The 17,122-nt window shown below is 48.9% G+C and overlaps 1 protein-coding gene across 12 annotated transcripts in view; it reads left to right on the top strand.

The window, feature by feature from the left end:
- The window catches only part of TSEN2 (tRNA splicing endonuclease subunit 2), a 66,146-nt gene that overhangs the window by 8,224 nt on the left and 40,800 nt on the right, over positions 1-17,122 (top strand). For all 12 annotated transcript variants that reach the window (XR_009597466.1, XR_001436322.4, XR_009597464.1 and 9 more), the window contains 4 exons: positions 30-111; positions 4,959-4,995; positions 8,385-8,880; positions 9,913-9,990. Coding sequence is in view for 4 of the 12 variants with exons in the window: in XM_012100249.5 (XP_011955639.3) it covers positions 30-111; positions 4,959-4,995; positions 8,385-8,880; positions 9,913-9,990 (693 nt within the window). In the remaining 8 variants the exon portion in view is untranslated. The remainder of the gene's footprint in view (positions 1-29; positions 112-4,958; positions 4,996-8,384; positions 8,881-9,912; positions 9,991-17,122) is intronic.

Raw genomic sequence — 17,122 nt, 5'->3', positions numbered from 1 at the left:
GCTAACTCTCTTTCTTCTCTTCCCGGAAGGGTTATTTTGGAAAAGGCATCCTGTCCAGAAGCCGACCAAACTTCACAATCTCAGATCCTAAGCTGGTTGCTAAATGGAAAGGTGAGATTGTACAACATTGCATTCTTCTGGCGAATTATCTTTTTTCTTCATTTTTAGCTCTCACACCAGATTATACAATAAAATTCCAAAGGAGAAGTAACATGCCGCTGCAACCTTACTGCTAAAAGTACCAGCTAAAATGATGCTAATCATGGTGAAAGGGCTCTTAACAATTGGTGAGACTGTGTTTCGTGTAATTTCTGAAATTAACAGAAGTGTTATTCGGACTTTTCTCTTGTTAAGCATTGCCTCACAGTGTCCTGGGCATGTGGAAGGTTCTAGTCATTAAGTATCTGCTCACCCATATGCAAAGTGAATTTTATATTTTATTTTTAGGTTCGGAATTTGCAACAGTAACCATGACATTGATGTATTTGTAAAATGTACTAATGTGTGTAGTTCTCAATAGCTGTTCCTCTCTACTTTATAAATCTTTCATCTTGGTGTATTTTTCTAAGGGGAGTCTCATGGTAAGTATGTAACCAATACCAGCAGGTTAAAACATAATTAGAAAGGATTTTAAAAAAAATTATATGGCAAGAAAACAATAGAAATTAAAACTGCACTGAGATACCATTTCAGCAATCAGAATGACAGAAATCCTAAAGTTTCGCAGCGTGCCCTGTTGGTGAGCCCTGAGAAACACTCTCACGTGATCCTGGTGGGGCTGCAGGTGATATGGCCGTTACGGAGGGGAATTGGATGTCTCTAAAAATCACGTATGCACTCCCCCCAACACCTCCCCGCCAAGTCCCTGGTAACTTTCGCATGCTTCCTGTGCCCTTGATTTCGCCCCTTCTAAATATTTCTTGTAAGGGGGAAAAACTCTTGTGTCCTTCACGTGGGATGAATTTTGTCCAGGTTTATCCATGTCCTAGCATGTATCAGAACGTTGTGAGTGCTGTTCCCTGGTAGGATATACTTTGTGTTTTTTCTCTGCTTGTTCACAGACGGATATTGGGGTTGTTTGTACCGTCGCGAGTAGCACTGGTCTGAGCATTCATGTGCGGGTTTCCGTACAGACATATGTTTTTGTTCTTCCTTTGTGTATACTTAGGAGTGGACTCGCTGGATCAAACGATTATTCTAATTTTTTGAGGAACCACAAACTTTTCCATCACACCTGCGTCATTTTATGTTCCCCAGAGCAGTGCGTAAGGTTTCCCAGTTTTTGCGCATCCCCACCACCGCTCGTCATTGTTTTTTTGAATAACAGCCATTTTAATGGGTGTGACATGGTAACAAGAGTTTATCATTTTAATGAAGTCTAATTTATCCTTTTTCTTTTCTTGCGTGTGCTTTTGCTATCGTGTTTAGGGAACCATTGCCAAATCCAAGCTCACGCAGATTTTCCCCGGGGTTTCTTCTAAGAGGTTGATAGTTTCAGCTCTTGAGTTTGGGTCTTTCATCTGTTTTGATTTAATTTTTCTTTGATGTAGGATATGGGTCCCACTTCATTGTTTCGCCTGAAGATACCCAGTTGTCCAATAGATGCGTTTGCTTTTAACTCAGCAATTCCACTCCTGACAATTTATCTTAAAGATAAGTTGTCAAAAATATGAAAAGAAAGAGCCCAGGGCTGTTCATTGCAACACTCTTCCTAATGTTAAAAGACTAGAAATAACCCAAATAGCCATGCGGGTACCAGCAGAATAAAGTATAGACCAATCTCAGAAGGATGTGCTGTGAAGCTGAGATAGGAGTAGGGGCTCACTAGGCTATTATTTTTAAGCAGAGAAAGCAAGTTAAAGGACAGTGTGCCACGGGTCATCTAAGGGGAGGAGATTACAAATAGGTTTTGAAATGTTAAGAAGGATAAACTATAATTTTAAATGCCTGTGAGGGAGGGATAGACTAGGATGGAGAGAGAAGTGAGACTAGATTTGACTTTGGAAACTTGTAAACGTATTACATGACTACAAATGAAAGTTAGATTTTAAAAAGTTAATTTTATTTAAAACACACACACACACACACAAGTCGAGAAAATGAAGAATCTGTATATCACGTTGATGGTGTAGCCATAGGGGAAGCTATTTCGAGTGACTTTAAAATATGATAGGGGCTCCCCAGGTTGCTCAGTGGTGAAGAGCCCACCTGCAAATGCAGGAGACACGGGTTCGAGCTCTGGTTGGGGAAGATCCGTAGGCCATGAAATAACTAAGCCCATGCCCCACAGCTACTGAGCCAGTGTGCCTTAACTGCTGAAGCCCTAGAGCTGGTGCTCTGCAACAGGAGAAAGGCCCACGCAGCAATGAAGAACCCCCACAGCCAAAAATAAGTACATTTACTAACAGAGATCCCACATGCCATGTGGTATGGCCAAAACCAAAACCACAGTGATTCAGTCCTAATAGGACAGACTTTGTATCTCCTGCCACGATGTTGTGGAACAGACCACCCCCAAATCCAGTGGTCTTCAACAGCAGCTGTGTTTGCTCACTTGAGTCTCCAGGGGAGTTCTGGGTAGGTCTGCTGTTCTTGGCTGGATGGGCTCATGTCTGGTTAGTCATGGATCTGCTGGCCGCAGTGATGGATCCAGCGATGGATCCAGCTGGACTGGATGGCTGTCAGCCGGTCCAGGATGGTCTCCACCGCAGTGAGGGGTGGAGGCCCCCATATGTGTCATCCTCCGTGGGCCAGCTCGGGCTTGCTCTCCAGTTCCTGTGAACACTCGGGAAGATCCCCTGGAGAAGGGAATGGCAACCCGCTCCAGTATTCTTGCCTGGAGAATTCCATGGACAGAGGAGCCTGGCAGGCTACAGTCCAGGGAGCTGCAGAGAGTCGGATACAACTTAGCAGCTGAGCACACAAGCACCAAAGACGGAATGATGTGAGGGGGCCGGGGCAGAAGACATACGGAGCATGACTTCTCGTTCAGTTGCTCAGCTGCATCCAGCTCTTCGCAACCCCATGGTCTGTAGCCCGCCAGGCTCCTCTGTCCATGGGATTCTCCAGGCAAGAATACTGGAGTGGGTTGCCATTCCCTTCTCCAGGGGATCTTCCCCACCCAGAGGTTAAATCCACTTCTCCTACATCGGCAGGCAGATTCTTTACCACTGAGCCACCCGGGAAGCCCGAACTGGCTGTGAGTTAAAGCTGAGTGATGGGAACGTGGAAATGTATTATACTATTCTCTCTACTTTTATACACTTTAAATTTTTTCAGAGTTTTAATTTTTAAAGAGGGAGAAAAAAAAAAAGTAGAGCAAATAAGCATTGTGACTTTGTCCTCGTCACCCAGCCTCAGCCGTTACTAATACTTGGCAAAATAAGAAATAAAAAGTTTCAAATAGTGTGATGGTCTTAAGTGTTGAGAAGCTTTTCCTGATCTATGTAGTATAACTAAAGTTTCCGATAGTGATCAAAATGTGAAGGAAATGGATTTAGGCCAAGGAAGCAGAGATTAAGGGCGTAGGGTGCTCTCACGACGTAGATCTCAAGTGTCCATTTTAGGATGCTCTTCAGCTTTTGGCCTCAGCCTCACCTTCCACCCTTTGTTCCGTCCTACCCCGCTGTACCTGTTGGCATCACACCCACCGTGGGCTGCCGTGTGTTTGCCGTCTCCCAGCCTCTGCACGGATCCCTCTGCATTTCCCCCTGGTCTGCCTGGCGACCTCGTGCTCATTCTGCAGAGCCCAACTCAATTATTCCTTCTCCTTTGTGTTTTTTCCTAACCCTTCCAGTTCAAGTAAGCCAGTCCCTTGACAACACTTGCTTTCCTTGCCGTTTATCAGCTGGGGTTAGAATCAGAGGTTCAGCTGGTCTGTCTCCCCAGCTGCTGCTGCTGCTAAGTCGCTTCAGTCATGTCCAACTCTGTGTGACCCCCAGAGACGGCAGCCCACCAGGCTCCCCCATCCCTGGGATTCTCCAGGCAAGAACACTGGAGTGGGTTGCCATTTCCCTCTCCAATGCATGAAAGTGAAAAGTGAAAGTGAAGTCACTCAGTCGTGTCGACTCTTAGTGACCCCATGGTCTGCAGCCTACCAGGCTCTCCATCCATGGGGTTTTCCAGGCAAGAGCACTGGAGTGGGTGCCATTGCTAGAGTGTGAGTATCTTAAGGAGAGGGGATTTGCTTTACTGCCTCTGTATTTCCTGTGCTTGGTAAGTGGAAGGGTGTCAGTAACACTTGCTAACTTGTTAATTGTTGTCAAACTACCAGAAGGGGAAGGTCACGACACCAGGAAGACTCTCATTCCTAAGGAGATAGGAGTCTGTGAACTCGCTTCCCTAGGATTTTAAAGCTGAACATCAACGACTCCAGGCGTTTAGAGCACTGGGCAGGGAGTCAGGAAACAGAGATGACTTCCCCACGGGCAGGGTCAGGGAGGTCGAGGACGAAAACCTATACCGCGATGTGACCTCGTCAATGCTTTAGCCAGAAAGACTCTTCTGGCCAGATGCCCAGCAGAATGAAGTGTGCACCTTTAGGGCCTCAGCGCTCTCATTGAGAAATCGAGGGCCTGGGGCTTCCCTGGTGGTTCAGTAGTTAAGAATCTGCCTTGCAATGCGGGGGACATGGGTTCGGTCCCTAGTCTAGGAAGTGAAAATAAATAAGTTGAGGGCCTGAGCATCCAGAGGGGATAGTCTCCCCCTCCGTGCCGTGGCCACTTAGCTGGAGTGTTGAGAAGGGTTCCAAGGTCATGTCTGAGCCCTGATGGGTCTGCGGTGCCTGCAGGGGCTGTGGGCAGCAGAGAGCGGTGGTTTATACAGCACGTGTTTGCTGCGGCTGCTTGGACAGGATTGATCAACTTCCTGGGTGTGAGATTTTTGCAGACCTTGAAATTCTCTCTGTCTCTTCTAGGCTGTCAGTCTGTAAACTAACCGAAACTTCCTTCTTGTTGCAGATATGAAGCTAGACCTGCCGGTAATCACATCAAAGAAGTAAGTCTTGGCGGACGTTGGCCGTGGGCAGAATGACGTGGGGCTGGCGCTGGGCAGGTGCGGGAGATGGGAATGGAGGAGAGCCCTGGGTCCTCTCCTTGGGGCCATGTGGTCCGGTCACTGTAGACTCTGGTGGGAGAGGAGGAGGAGGCAGTTGCCTCCTCCGTGATGAGTATCGTGACGGGCTGTCGCCCTCGCTATCAGCATCGCTGCCGTTGTCATAGCAGCACCGTTCCTGGTCCAGGCCGCCTACCTGTATCGTCCCAGTTCATCTTCTCGGGAAACCTTTGAGATGGGTGTAGTTGTTTGCGTCCCCTGCGTGGGGAGCCTCCCGAGAGGTGCCCAGGAGGACTTGAGCTTAAACCAGGCGGAGCAGCTCCAGAGCCTGGGGTGGGGGGTGACTGTGAACTTGTGCATGCCAGCATTTCTGGAGCGTCTCCCATGCAACAGGCACTGCGTTCATAGCAGCTTGATGGGTTAGCTGCTTTCGTCCGCTCGCTGCCCCTCGGAGGTCAGTCCTGCTGTTGTCTGTCTTGGAAGGTGAGGACACAGGACAGGAAGAGGTTCGCTAACTTGCTCAGGGTCAACACTTAGACCTAAGCACACTGACTGAAAACCATTTTGCCGAGAATTTCCAATACTAAGTCGGCCTTAATCAGTAAGAGGTGGAGCAGGGTGTTCTCTGCAGATGGAAGATGTGTGTCTGAGGACAGAGTTGCCTGCGAAGCTGAGGCATGTCCAGGTGGCCCCACTCGGGTCAGGGGGCTCCAGGATGGGTCGGAGGGGTCACCAGCCTCAGTCTGGCTTCTGATGAGAGCTGCCGCTCTGCCCTTACGCTTCCCAACTCTTCCTCTCTGTTCCTGCTGCCTCTCTAGCAGTGTTTGGAGCTGATCACAGCAGGACTTTCTAAAGGCACTGCCCACCAGCGGGAGGACACCGCCTCTTCTGTGTCTCTCTGCCGTGGTTCAATCACCGGTCTGCCTCAGAGGCTTTCCTGCACGCGCTTCAGCAGCCGCTGTCCACGAGCCAGCGTGAGGTTGTTAGAGGCAGGGACTCGAGTGTGATGCCAGCAGTGGCAGGACAGCAGAGAAAGCCGGGTGCCGAGGGGTTTCGCTCAGAGTCACAGGGAGGAGCCCGCTCCTGCGCCCAGGGAGCGCCCGCTGAGGCCTGCGTCTCCATCTGTTAGAGTGTTCTTTGTATTGTGAAACGTACTGTGTCTGAAGTCAAGATGATTTTACTTTTCAGGTCTGCCCCCAAAACCCCACGGTCACAAGCTAACAAATACTCGTCCAACGCTGCCTGTGTGCCGAGCCCTTCACGTATCTGGTCCCCTTTAATCCATGCTCAGAGCTCCCTGGGGTGGGCACCAGTGTCCCTGAGCTGGGAGGGGTGGGGACATAGCTGGTGCAAGAACCTCGCGCTCACAGTGAGGGCTTGGACCCATGTCTGCCTCGACCACTCTGCTGCCGAGGGCAGAGCAGGGGCCTGTGCGCGCGCTGTCTCTTTTGCTCTCTTACTTTCTCTTTGTCTCTCTAAGTTCCACCATCTGCCCAAAGGGGAACCATTGAATCTTCAATACAGTGGTTCTTTCACATGTTTTAACTCAGGGAATCTGCTGAAAAGTCATGGATCCCTTCCCCAGGAAGATACACATGATACAGATACACATTTTTGTTCAGACACAGGAGATGCGTCGACCCACGAAGGCTTTAGCTGGCGTTGCAGGTGGCGTGAAGAGCACACATGCTTTTAGATCGCTCGTGTGAAAAGGCTTACGACCGCCCACGAGAGCGGCTGTGCCTGTCGTGCAGGAGAAGAGACCCCCTGCTGTTCTCCGGGCAGCGACCTTTTACCCCGATTAGAAGCAGCAGCACGTGACGTGATCCTTACGAGGTCACGGTACTGTTGCCTCTGTCTTATGGGGGGAAACTGAGGCACGGAGCGGTTACGTCATTGGCTCAGCCACCCAGTAGTGGCGGAGGGAGGCGGGGCTGAACGCGAGACGCCAGGACTCCGGTCCTGCTCGTGTGATCACAGCTGCACCCGTCTCGGACGTAGAGCAGCCTCCCCGGGTCTTAGTCTTCGCATCTGTGGTACCGTTTCCTGTATACACAGGACGGCAGGCTCATCCCTGTGCAGGACAGACAGGGCGTGGACAGCTTGGAGATGCCTCTGATGAGCCAGGGTGAGGCGGCCGCCGCAGAAGCCAGCTAGCTCCCTTGCTTCACCGTGTGTCATTAGCAGTTTGCAAACCACGACGCGTCCCGTCATCTGCACCCAGGCAGGACGCCCAAGGTGAAGAGAAAAGTGACAGCTGTCTTCCCACGAGCCACGTGGCTTCTCCAGATGCTTTCCAGACCGATCGCTGTAGGTGGAGGTGAACAGAGCTTGAGTCTCACACTTTTTCACCCGCGCTCGTCTGATTCCACACGTGTGCCATCTTGTACCACATGACACCCCCCAGCAGCCTCGTCAGCTGTTGGCCCTGCTTCACTAAGCAGAACCTGTGGCCGTTTGTAACTTGGGAAGTGTTCAGGGCTTGCCTTCAAGTTTAAGACATGCAGTGTATCGTCTCATTGAAATACATTTTGAAAATTGTGGAGGAAGGGTCTTTTTTTTTTTTTAAGGCACTGGGGTGTATATAACTGTAACTGTTCCTTTCCATGTGTGGTGTAGACATTAGTAGGTCCTGTGAAAAATGTTCATTAAAATTCTCATTTTGCTTTCCAACACTAGACAAGGACCTTTTTATGTGACTGGGATACATGTCTGAAAACTTCAGGATATCCAAAATGGAAAATAATACAAAACAGACCCTGACAAAGGATGACCATTTTTCTCTTTATATTTACCCAGATTGTTTTGTCCACCAGTTGTTTGGGGGTTTTTTCTGTTTGTTTATTTGGCTGTGCTGGGTCTCAGTTGTGGCACACTGGATCGCCGATCTTCGTTGGTGCATACGGGATCTTTGCAGCACGGGGGACCTAGTTCCCTGACCAGGGATTGAACCTGGGTCCCCTGTCCTGGGAGCATGGAGTCTTGGCCACTGGACCACCAGGGAAGTCCTTAGTCCACCAGGTTTAAATCACATAAATTTTCACACTTTGTTAAGCTGGGGTCATTTTTTTGTTCAAATTAAGCAAATTAAATGTAACTCTGTAATAAAAATAAGTAACACAACAATATAGTTATCACAGAGCAATTAGAAAATGCAGAGAAGTGTAAAGAAATCATTTACCTATAGTCCATCATTAAGAAGCACTATAGACTTTTTGGCGAACTGCCTTCCCATCGTTTTTACACGTTCTGCTCTCTTTTTTTTTAATTGTCTGCTGTCTCTTTAATACCAACGTTGAAGTGTCCTTGCTAACAGACTTCCCCATTTGCAGGTATCAGCGTAGCGTGGAGTGGGCCGCAGAGCTCCTGCGAAGACAAGGCCGGGACGAGAGCACGGTGCGCAGCATCCTCGAGGGCTACACGAAGCCCCTTGAGCATCCTCGTCTGAAAACGACGGAAGAGGTTGCTTTGGGCGATGAGCCCAACTCCGAGGTGGTTTCCAAATCAGAAGGTAGAGCAGAGAGAGAGAAACTCTCTGCTGTGAATGGGGTCGAGGGCAAGCCGTGTGATCTGGAGGATTCCAGCGAGCGATCAGACGGCCTGCAGGAGGGCCCCGGGCCTGAGCCCCGAACCCCAGATGGCTCAGGTGAAGATGTGGCCGAGGTCCCCGCGCCTCTGCCCTACGGCCACTGGGACGCTCTCCTGCTGCCATCTGGCGGTCAGCCTGGGGACAGCAGCCGGCGAGCCGGAGAGAGGGGGCCTGAGCACGTGCTGGTGGAGGAAGCTGTGTGTGCTGGGAGCGAAAGCGAAGCAGTCCAAGCAGGGGACGTAAGTAAAAGAGAAGAGATCACTTCCTGCAGAGCTGTCTGTTCCTGGCCCAGAGATGCTGGCCAGCGGGGACGGCCCTCCCTGGGACCTGGCAGTGGGCTGGTGTCCAGCGCCCAGGGCCTGGGCGAGCCGGTGCAGGACACACCCTGCAGACCGTCTGCAGGCTCCAGCGGCCCTGTGGGCTCAGCAGTCAGGGCTGTTTCAACTAAAACCTCAGAGTCTGTGAATAACCTGGCCTTACGCATGGGAAATAACACATGTCAGGTAACATCCTGTCCCCTATTGGGGAGAAGGACGCAGAGGTGATCAGCAGGTCTTAAAGGTAGCCGTGGGCACGGGCTCAGGTGTGCGCGAGCCGTCACAGGAGGAGGTGGGGCACAGAGCTGGAGCTGCTTCATTAAGTGACGTACTCGACAGTTGCCCCAGAATTACCTGTGGAAGCTGCAAGTGAGAAGCAGTCTCATAATTAGATAGTACGTAAAACACCCACGGGAAGAAATGTTATCTTGCCTTGGGAATGGAGTCTCATTAAGAACCTAGACATGTGCTTGTGAGGTGTGCAGTCAGGCGAAAAAAAAAAAAGCAACATGTAAAATTGACCCACGAAATGATGCTCCATGGAGGATAAAAAGAAATAAGATGTCAATACTGACCTTGGAACAACATGGGTGGGAACATGGCTCCCCTTAGAAGAGTGTTTCTTTCCATAAGTGCTGCACTCCACAATCCGAGGTTGGCTGAATCCACAGATATGCAGGAAGCGAGGACCTGCAGGGCCAACCGTGAGTTACATGCAGATTTTCAGCTGCCCGGAAGGTCGACCCCCCACTACCCATGTCGTTCAAGGGTCAGCTATAAAAGGAAAATAAAAACTTCTTTTTATAGATAAATAACAGAAAATTTCATTTTTAACAGAATCCAGCAAGTGTGGGTCTGGGAAACTTAGAAGTATCATCATTTTAAAATGCAGCCTCCTCCATATAACATGTAGGGCTTACATTTGTCCTATATGTATCTCATTTTCCTCTTCAGGTGTTGCCACAGAAGAGACTGGTATGTAGAAGAAATCCGTTCAGGATCTTTGAGTATCTGCAGCTGAGCCTAGAAGAGGTAATGTTTCCAGCGTGTGGTTTCTCAGCTGTGGGCCTCGGGCCTGGGCAACACGGTGTAGACAAGTCCTCCTCAGTGAGGTTCTGCCTGCAGTTTGGTACCAAGACCGCCACAGGCAGCGCCCGCCGTCAGCCTGCCTGCATTTCACTCCTCGGCCTTCACTTTATCCACTCTAGGAGGACTATTTGTGGATCCTGCCCAGGATCATCCCACAGAGGTTTCAGGAGGTCACGTGACTCTTCTTTTGACATCAGGGTTTCAGATTGTCCAAATACCATTTTACTCTTTTTTTTTTTTTTTTTTTAACCAGCTTCTGTAGAAACATGGTGCCCCAGATGGTAAAGAATCCGCTTGCAAAGTGGGAGAACTGGGCTGGGAAGATCCCCTGGAGGAGGGCAAGGCAGCCCACTCCAGTATTCTTGCCTGGAGAGTTCCCATGGAGAGAGGAGCCTGGGGGCGCAAAGAGTCGGACACAACTGAGCGACTAAACATAGAAAAATCACAAATTTATTGAGACACAGAGCATATACATACCATTCTCTCATTTAAAGTGTGCAGTGGTTTTATATATATGTGTGTGTGCACTGTGTGTGTGTGTGTGTGCGCGCTGTGTGTGCTGTGCTTAGTCACTAAGTCGTGTCCAACTCTTTGCAACCCCATGAACTGCAGCCCACCAGGCTCCTCTGTCCATGGGATTCTCCAGGCAAGAATACTGGAGTGGGGTTGCCATATCCTCCAGGGGATCTTCTCAACCCAGGGATCGAGCCCAGGTCTTCCGCAATGCAGGCGGATCCTTAGCTGTCTGAGCCACCAGGGAAGCCCATATATGTGTGTGTACACATACACGCATATATGTGATTGTATATTTGGGTGTGCACACACACACGCATATATGTAATGGTATGTTTGTTTATTTAGCTCTGCTGGGTCTTTGCTGCTGCACAGGCTTTGCTCTAGCTGAGGTGAACAGGGCCCACTCTAGTTGTGATATGCAGGCTTCTCTTTGCAGCAGCTTCTGTAGTCGTGGAGCGTGGGCTCTAGAGCATTCGGGCTGCAGAGCGTGGGCTCAGTAGCTGGGGCACACAGGGTTAGTTGCGCTGAGGCATGTGGGATCTTCCTGGACCAGGGATTGAACCCGTGTCTCCTACATTGGCAGGCAGATTCTTTACCACTGAGCCACCAGGGAACCCTGTGCAGTGGCTTTTAGCATATTCCTGGAGCTTCACCAGCTTTTTGTAAACTGTGATGCGTGCTCCGGGTCATGTCATGACAGCTGATTGTGTGAATGGATGGATTCTAAGTGTTGCCTTCTGCAGAATTACTAACATGTCCCCTTTATGGAAGCCTCAAAAGTGTGTGCAGGCAGGTTTCTAAACCTGCCTCCTGTTTTCCCTCTGGAGTTTCTCCGTCCTGTGTTCACATAGCCTCAAGCGCCTCCTTTTTTGCTTCTGTCTGTCCTGCACCCGAATTTGAAGACAGCGCCCCTCCTCCGTCTCATGTCTGTGGTTGTGCCCTTCTCCAGGGGCGCCCCTGCCTGCCTGGACGGCTCCTGCAGTGTCTGGCTCAGCTCCGGGCATCTCTGTGGGTCTCAAGCCACGCTCATTGAGCTCATCCACGCTGGTCATTCCCCAGATGTGCTCACAGAGCAATGGTGTCTCCCGCTGGCCCGAGCCTCCCTCCACAGTGCAGCCAGCGGGACACAGAAGAGCTCGCGGCAGGAAAGGACATCGGGATTTATTCCCTTCATCTCCTCATTCTACACACGAGACAGCAGAGTCTGCTGTCGAACACAGTGGCCACCAGCCGCATGTGACTAGATAAACTAACTAAAATTGAGCAAAATTAAAAGCCCTGTCCTCGGTTGGCCTGCCACGTTTCAGAGGCTCAGGAGGCACACGTGGTGACTGTTGGGTAGTGCTGGGAACACCAGTCTCTAGTTGCTTGGCCTCTCTGAGCCTCGGGTGTCTGCACTGTGAGGTGAGGGTCGTGTAACGCCTCATGCATCAGCTGTTCTAGAATTAAATCATGCGTGTGATGACCTCAGTGACGTGTGTTGTGTCGCGGTGCCCGGGGAGTGTGGTGCCCACTGTTGCTGCCATCGTCATCATCACTGTCACTTGTGCAAGCTCGTTACTGGCTGGTTGGAACCCTTTCCTTTGCGATTCATGTCGAGCAAAATTATTCACCGGGTGCTTTCTGTGTCCAGGCCCTGGACTGAGTATTAACAGTCCAGAGAGAAGCAGAATGCGGCTCAAGTCCTCAGGTGGGATTGCATTCCGGTGTGATGGGCACAGTGTAGGCAGTGGGCTGCACCTGTGCCACGCCCTCCTACCCAGTGCCTGACGTCTGTGAGGTGGTCAGTAACAGTTTTATCAGTGGACGAGGTCTGGGATTAGCCCAGAAACTGGTGGATCCAGAAGGGACGAGGTGCGTGTCAGGAACTGGGAGCTCCATCTCTACTCCAGCCCAGTGACCCGATGCTTCTCACTGACTGTCCTGTTCTCGCTTCCCAAACACCTGCTGAAGACGTGCTGGAGTGACAGGAGACGAGGTGGTTCTCATTCCTGCAAGCTGCTTGGTCCCCAAGAAATTCCAGAGACGTGCTGGCAGAAGTCTCCAGGTTGCTGCCAGTGAAACCCAGCCCCGCTTCCCAGCTCTGTTTTGGCCAGTTTCCTTGGTTGCATCACCCCTGTTTATCAGCACCACCTGTGCAGTTTTCCGTGTTTCCATGAATGTGCACGAGGAACATGGGCGGCCCTGCTGTGGTGGTTCAAAGCGGCTCTTAGGTTGAGAATGGTGGCACTGAGCTGCCGTAGACCTCTGTCTTGGAGAGCTGTTTTTCACCTTGACGCTTTAGGCCCTGACCAGATCTAGTGACACGGCGTTAAAACCGTCTTAGGCTCATCCAGCCATCATATGGGTGGGTTTAGTTGCTAAGTGGTGTCTGACTCTTGCAACCCGGTGGACTGTAGCCTGTCAGGCTCCTCTCTCCCTGGAATTCCCCAGGCACGAATACTGTAGTGGGTTGCCATTTCCTTCTCCAGGAGATCTTCCTGACTCAGGGATTGAACCCAGGTCTCCTTAGCTACCAGGGAAAGCCGTTATCCATCATTATTAGTGCTCCCAAAGTAAAGGCTTACTGTGACATTTCAAGGAACGAAGTCGACATTCCCCACAGATCTCCCTGGACTTGTTCTTCACCCGCCTAGTTGTGCCCAGATCTTTGTGACCAGTGGACTGTAACTGCCAGGCTTCCCTGTCCTTTACTATCTCCTGGAGTTTGCTCAAATTTATATCCATTGAGTCTTTTACGCTGTCTTAACTATCTCATCCTCTGCTGCCCCCTTCTCCTCCTGCCTTCAGTCTTTCCCAGCATCAGGGTCTTTTCCAATGAGTCGGCTCTTCACAGCAGGTGGCCAAAGTGTTGGAACTTCAGCATCAGTCCTTCCAAACACTATTCAGGATTGATTTCCTTTAGGATTGATTGGTTTGATCTCCTTGCAGTCCAAGGGACTCTCAAGGGTCTTCTCTAACACCACAATTGAAAAGCATCAATTCTTTGGCGCTCAACCTTTATGGTTCAACATGACTGCTGGAAAGACCATCGCTTTGACTATACAGACCTTTGTTGGCAAAGCGATGTCTTTGCTTTTTAATATGCTGTCTGGATTTGTCATAGATTTCCTTCCAAAGAGCAAGTGTCTTTGATTTCATGGCTGCAGTCGCCATTCACAATGATTTTGGAGCTCAAGAAAATGAACTCTGTCTCTCTTTCCCCGTTTTCCCCTTCTGTTTGCCCGAAGTGATGGAACCAGATGGCATGATCCTATTAGTTTCTTGAATGTTGTTTTAAGCCAGCTTTTTCTCTCTCTTCTTTCACTCTCATCAAGAGGCTCTTTAGTTCCTCTTTATTTTCTGCCATTAGAGTGGTATCATCTGCATATCTGAGGTTATTGATGTTTCTCCCAGTTATCTTGATTCCAGCTTGTGATTCACACACTCCAGCATTTCTCATGATATACTCTGCATATAAGTTAAATAAGTAGGGTGACAATAGACAGCCTTGCCCAATTTGGAATCAGTCCATTGTTCCATGTCTACTTCTAACCATTGCTTCTTGATCTGCCTAGAGGTTTCTTGGGAGGCAGATAAGGTGGTCTGGTATTACCATCTCTTTAACAATTTTCCACAGTTAGTTGTGATCCACACAGTCAAAGGCTTTCACACAGTCCATGAAGCAGATGTTTCCCTAGAATTCCCTTCCTTTCTCTGTGATTCAGTGGATGTTGGCAATTTGATCCCTGGTTCTTCTGCCTTTTCTAAACCCAGCTTGTACATCTGGAAGTTCTGGGTTCACATACTGCTGAAGCCTGGCTTGAAGGGTTTTGAGCATAACCTTATTAGCACGTGAAATGAGCACAATTATCCGGTAGTTTGAACATCCTTTGACAGTGCCCTCCTTTGAGATTGGAATGAAAACTGACCTTTTCCAGTCCTATGGCCACTGCTGAGTTTTTCAAATTTGCTGGCATATGGAGTGCAGCACTTTCACAGCATCATCTTTTAGGATTTGAAGTAGCTCAGCTGGAATTCCATCACCTCCAGTAGCTTTGTTTGCAGTTACGCTTCCTAAAGCCCACTTGACTTCACACTCTAGGATATCTGGCTCTGGGTGAGTGACCACACCATTGTGTTTATCCGGGTTACTCAGACCTTTTTTGTATAGTCTTCTGTGTATTTTTGCCCTCACTTCTTAATCTTTTCTGCCTCTGTTAAATCCTTATCATTTCTCTCCTTTATCGAGCCCGTCTTTGCATGAAATGTTCCCTTGGTATCTCCAATTTTCTTGAAGAGGTCTCTGGTCTTTCCAATTCTATTATTTTTCTCTATTTCTTTGCATTGTTCATTACAGAGGGCCTTTTCTCTCTCCTTGCTATTCTTTGGAACTCTACATTCACTTGGGAATATCTTTCCCTTTCTCCTTGCTTTTTGCTTCTCTTCTTTCCTCAGCTATTTGTGCAGCCCCTTCAGACAACCACTTCGCCTTCTTGCGTTTCTTTTTCTTTGGGGTGGTTTTGGTCACTGCCTTCTGTACAGTGTTGTGAACTTCAGGCACTCTGTCTGCAAGATCTAATCCCTTGAATCTGTTCATTGCCTCCACTGTATAAGCATAAGGGATTTGATTTAGATCATACCCGAATGGCCTAGTGGTTTTCCCTGCTTTCTTCAACTTAAGCCTGAATTTTGGGATAAGGAGCTGATGATCTGAGCCACAGTCAGCTTCTGGTCTTGTTTTCACTGACTGTATAGAGCTTCTCCATCTTTGGCTGCGAAGAATATAATCAGTTTGATTTTGGTGTTGACCATCTGGTGATGTCCTTGTGTACAGTCGTCTCTTGTGTTGTTGGAAGAGGGTGTTTGCTATGACCAGTGTGTTCTCTTGGCAAAGCTCTTTTAGCCTTTGCTCTGCTTCATGTTGTACTCCAAGGCCAAACTTGCCTATTATTCCAGGTATCTCTTGACTTCCTGCTTTTGCATTCCAATTCCCCACGAAGAAAAGGACATCTTTTTTTGTTGTTAGTTCTAGAAGGTCTTGTAGGTCTTCATAGAACCACTCAACTGCAGCTTCTTTGGCATCAGTGGTTGGGGCGTAGACCTGGATATATAGTGTAATGATGAATGGTTTGCCTTGGAAACGAACCAAGATCATTCTGTCGTTTTTGAGATTGCATGCAAGTACTGCGTTTCAGACTCTTTAGTTGACAAAGAGCTCCTCCATTTCTTCTAGGGGATTCTTGCCCACCGTAGTACATAGAATGGTCATCTGAATTAAATTTGCCTGTTCCTGTCCATTTTAGTTCACTGATTCCTAAGATGTTGATGTTCACTCTTACCATCTCCTGCTTGACCAGATCTAATTTACCTTGATTTACAGGCCTAACATTCCAGGTTCCTATGCAAATTGCTCTTTACAGCATTGGACTTTACTTTCACCACCAAACACATCCACAGCTAAGCGACATTCCCACTTTGTCTCAGCCTCTTTGTTCCTTCTGGAGCTGTTAGTAATTGCCGTCCACTTTTCCCCAGTAGTATATTTGATGCCTTCCAACCTGGGAGGCTCATCTTCCAGTGTTATATCTTTTTGCTTTTTCATACTGTTCATGTTCATGGGGTTCTCGCAGCAAAAATACTAGAGTGGTTTGCCATTCCCTTCTCCAGTGGACTGCATTTTGTCAGAACTCTCCGCTGTGACCCTGCACAGCATGGCCTGTAACTTGATCAAGTTATGCAAGCCCCTTCAACACTGATGACTTAATTCTAAAGAATGCCAACCCCACTGGAACAAGATCCCCGCCATCTATAAGTCGATCAGAATGGGGATTACTTAAACAGGGTGGTCAGGGAAGACCTGTCTGAGGAGTGACCTTTGATTCCAGCTGCGGGAGCAGCAGTTACAAAGGCCAAGGCAGGAACGAGCTCAGTGCATCAGAAGAGAAGTGCAGCAACCTGCTGGGAAGAGTCACAAGGCTGTTGGCAGTGAAGTCAGGTGTGCAGCCAGGCGCCTAGGAGCAAGGGGTCTTCCCATGTTGGGAAGGTGGCTCGGGCTGCCCTGGAGAAGAGGCTTGGGGCCAGAGTGCGGGGCCCTTTGCAGAAGTACAGGCAGGAGGAGACCACTGGTCTTCAGACGAGATCAGGCGCATTCAGGTGGTATGGCTGTAGACCCGCTGCTCTTCAGAGCAGCTCTCGGTTTGGGTCTGGGTAGAACTAAAGTAGTTATCACACCACTTTTCTCTTAAAAACTGTTGAGGGACGCTGAGAAGCATCTTACGTGGATTATATCTGTTGATGTTTACCAAATTATATATTTAAATGAAAATTTACGTATGTGTTTATTAACTCATTTTACATGATAATAAACCCACTGAAATAATATTTTCATGAAAAACAACTATATTCTTTCAAAGCAAAACAAGTCGAGTGAGAAGAAGAGCATGGTTTTTTCGCTTTTGCAAAGACTGTAAGGTGAGGCTGAAGGGAAGTGCCTTGGATTCTCACATCCGCTGCTCCGTTCAGCCTGCGGTAGTATTGCATGTGTCAGAGCCTCTGGGGAGAATGAGTCTTAATCTCA

This window comes from Ovis aries, chromosome 19, assembly GCF_016772045.2.
Source record: "Ovis aries strain OAR_USU_Benz2616 breed Rambouillet chromosome 19, ARS-UI_Ramb_v3.0, whole genome shotgun sequence".
In the NCBI taxonomy this organism is placed as follows: domain Eukaryota; kingdom Metazoa; phylum Chordata; class Mammalia; order Artiodactyla; family Bovidae; genus Ovis; species Ovis aries.
Note: the sequence above shows the minus strand (reverse complement) of the source record. Positions and strands in the feature narration are given on the sequence as shown.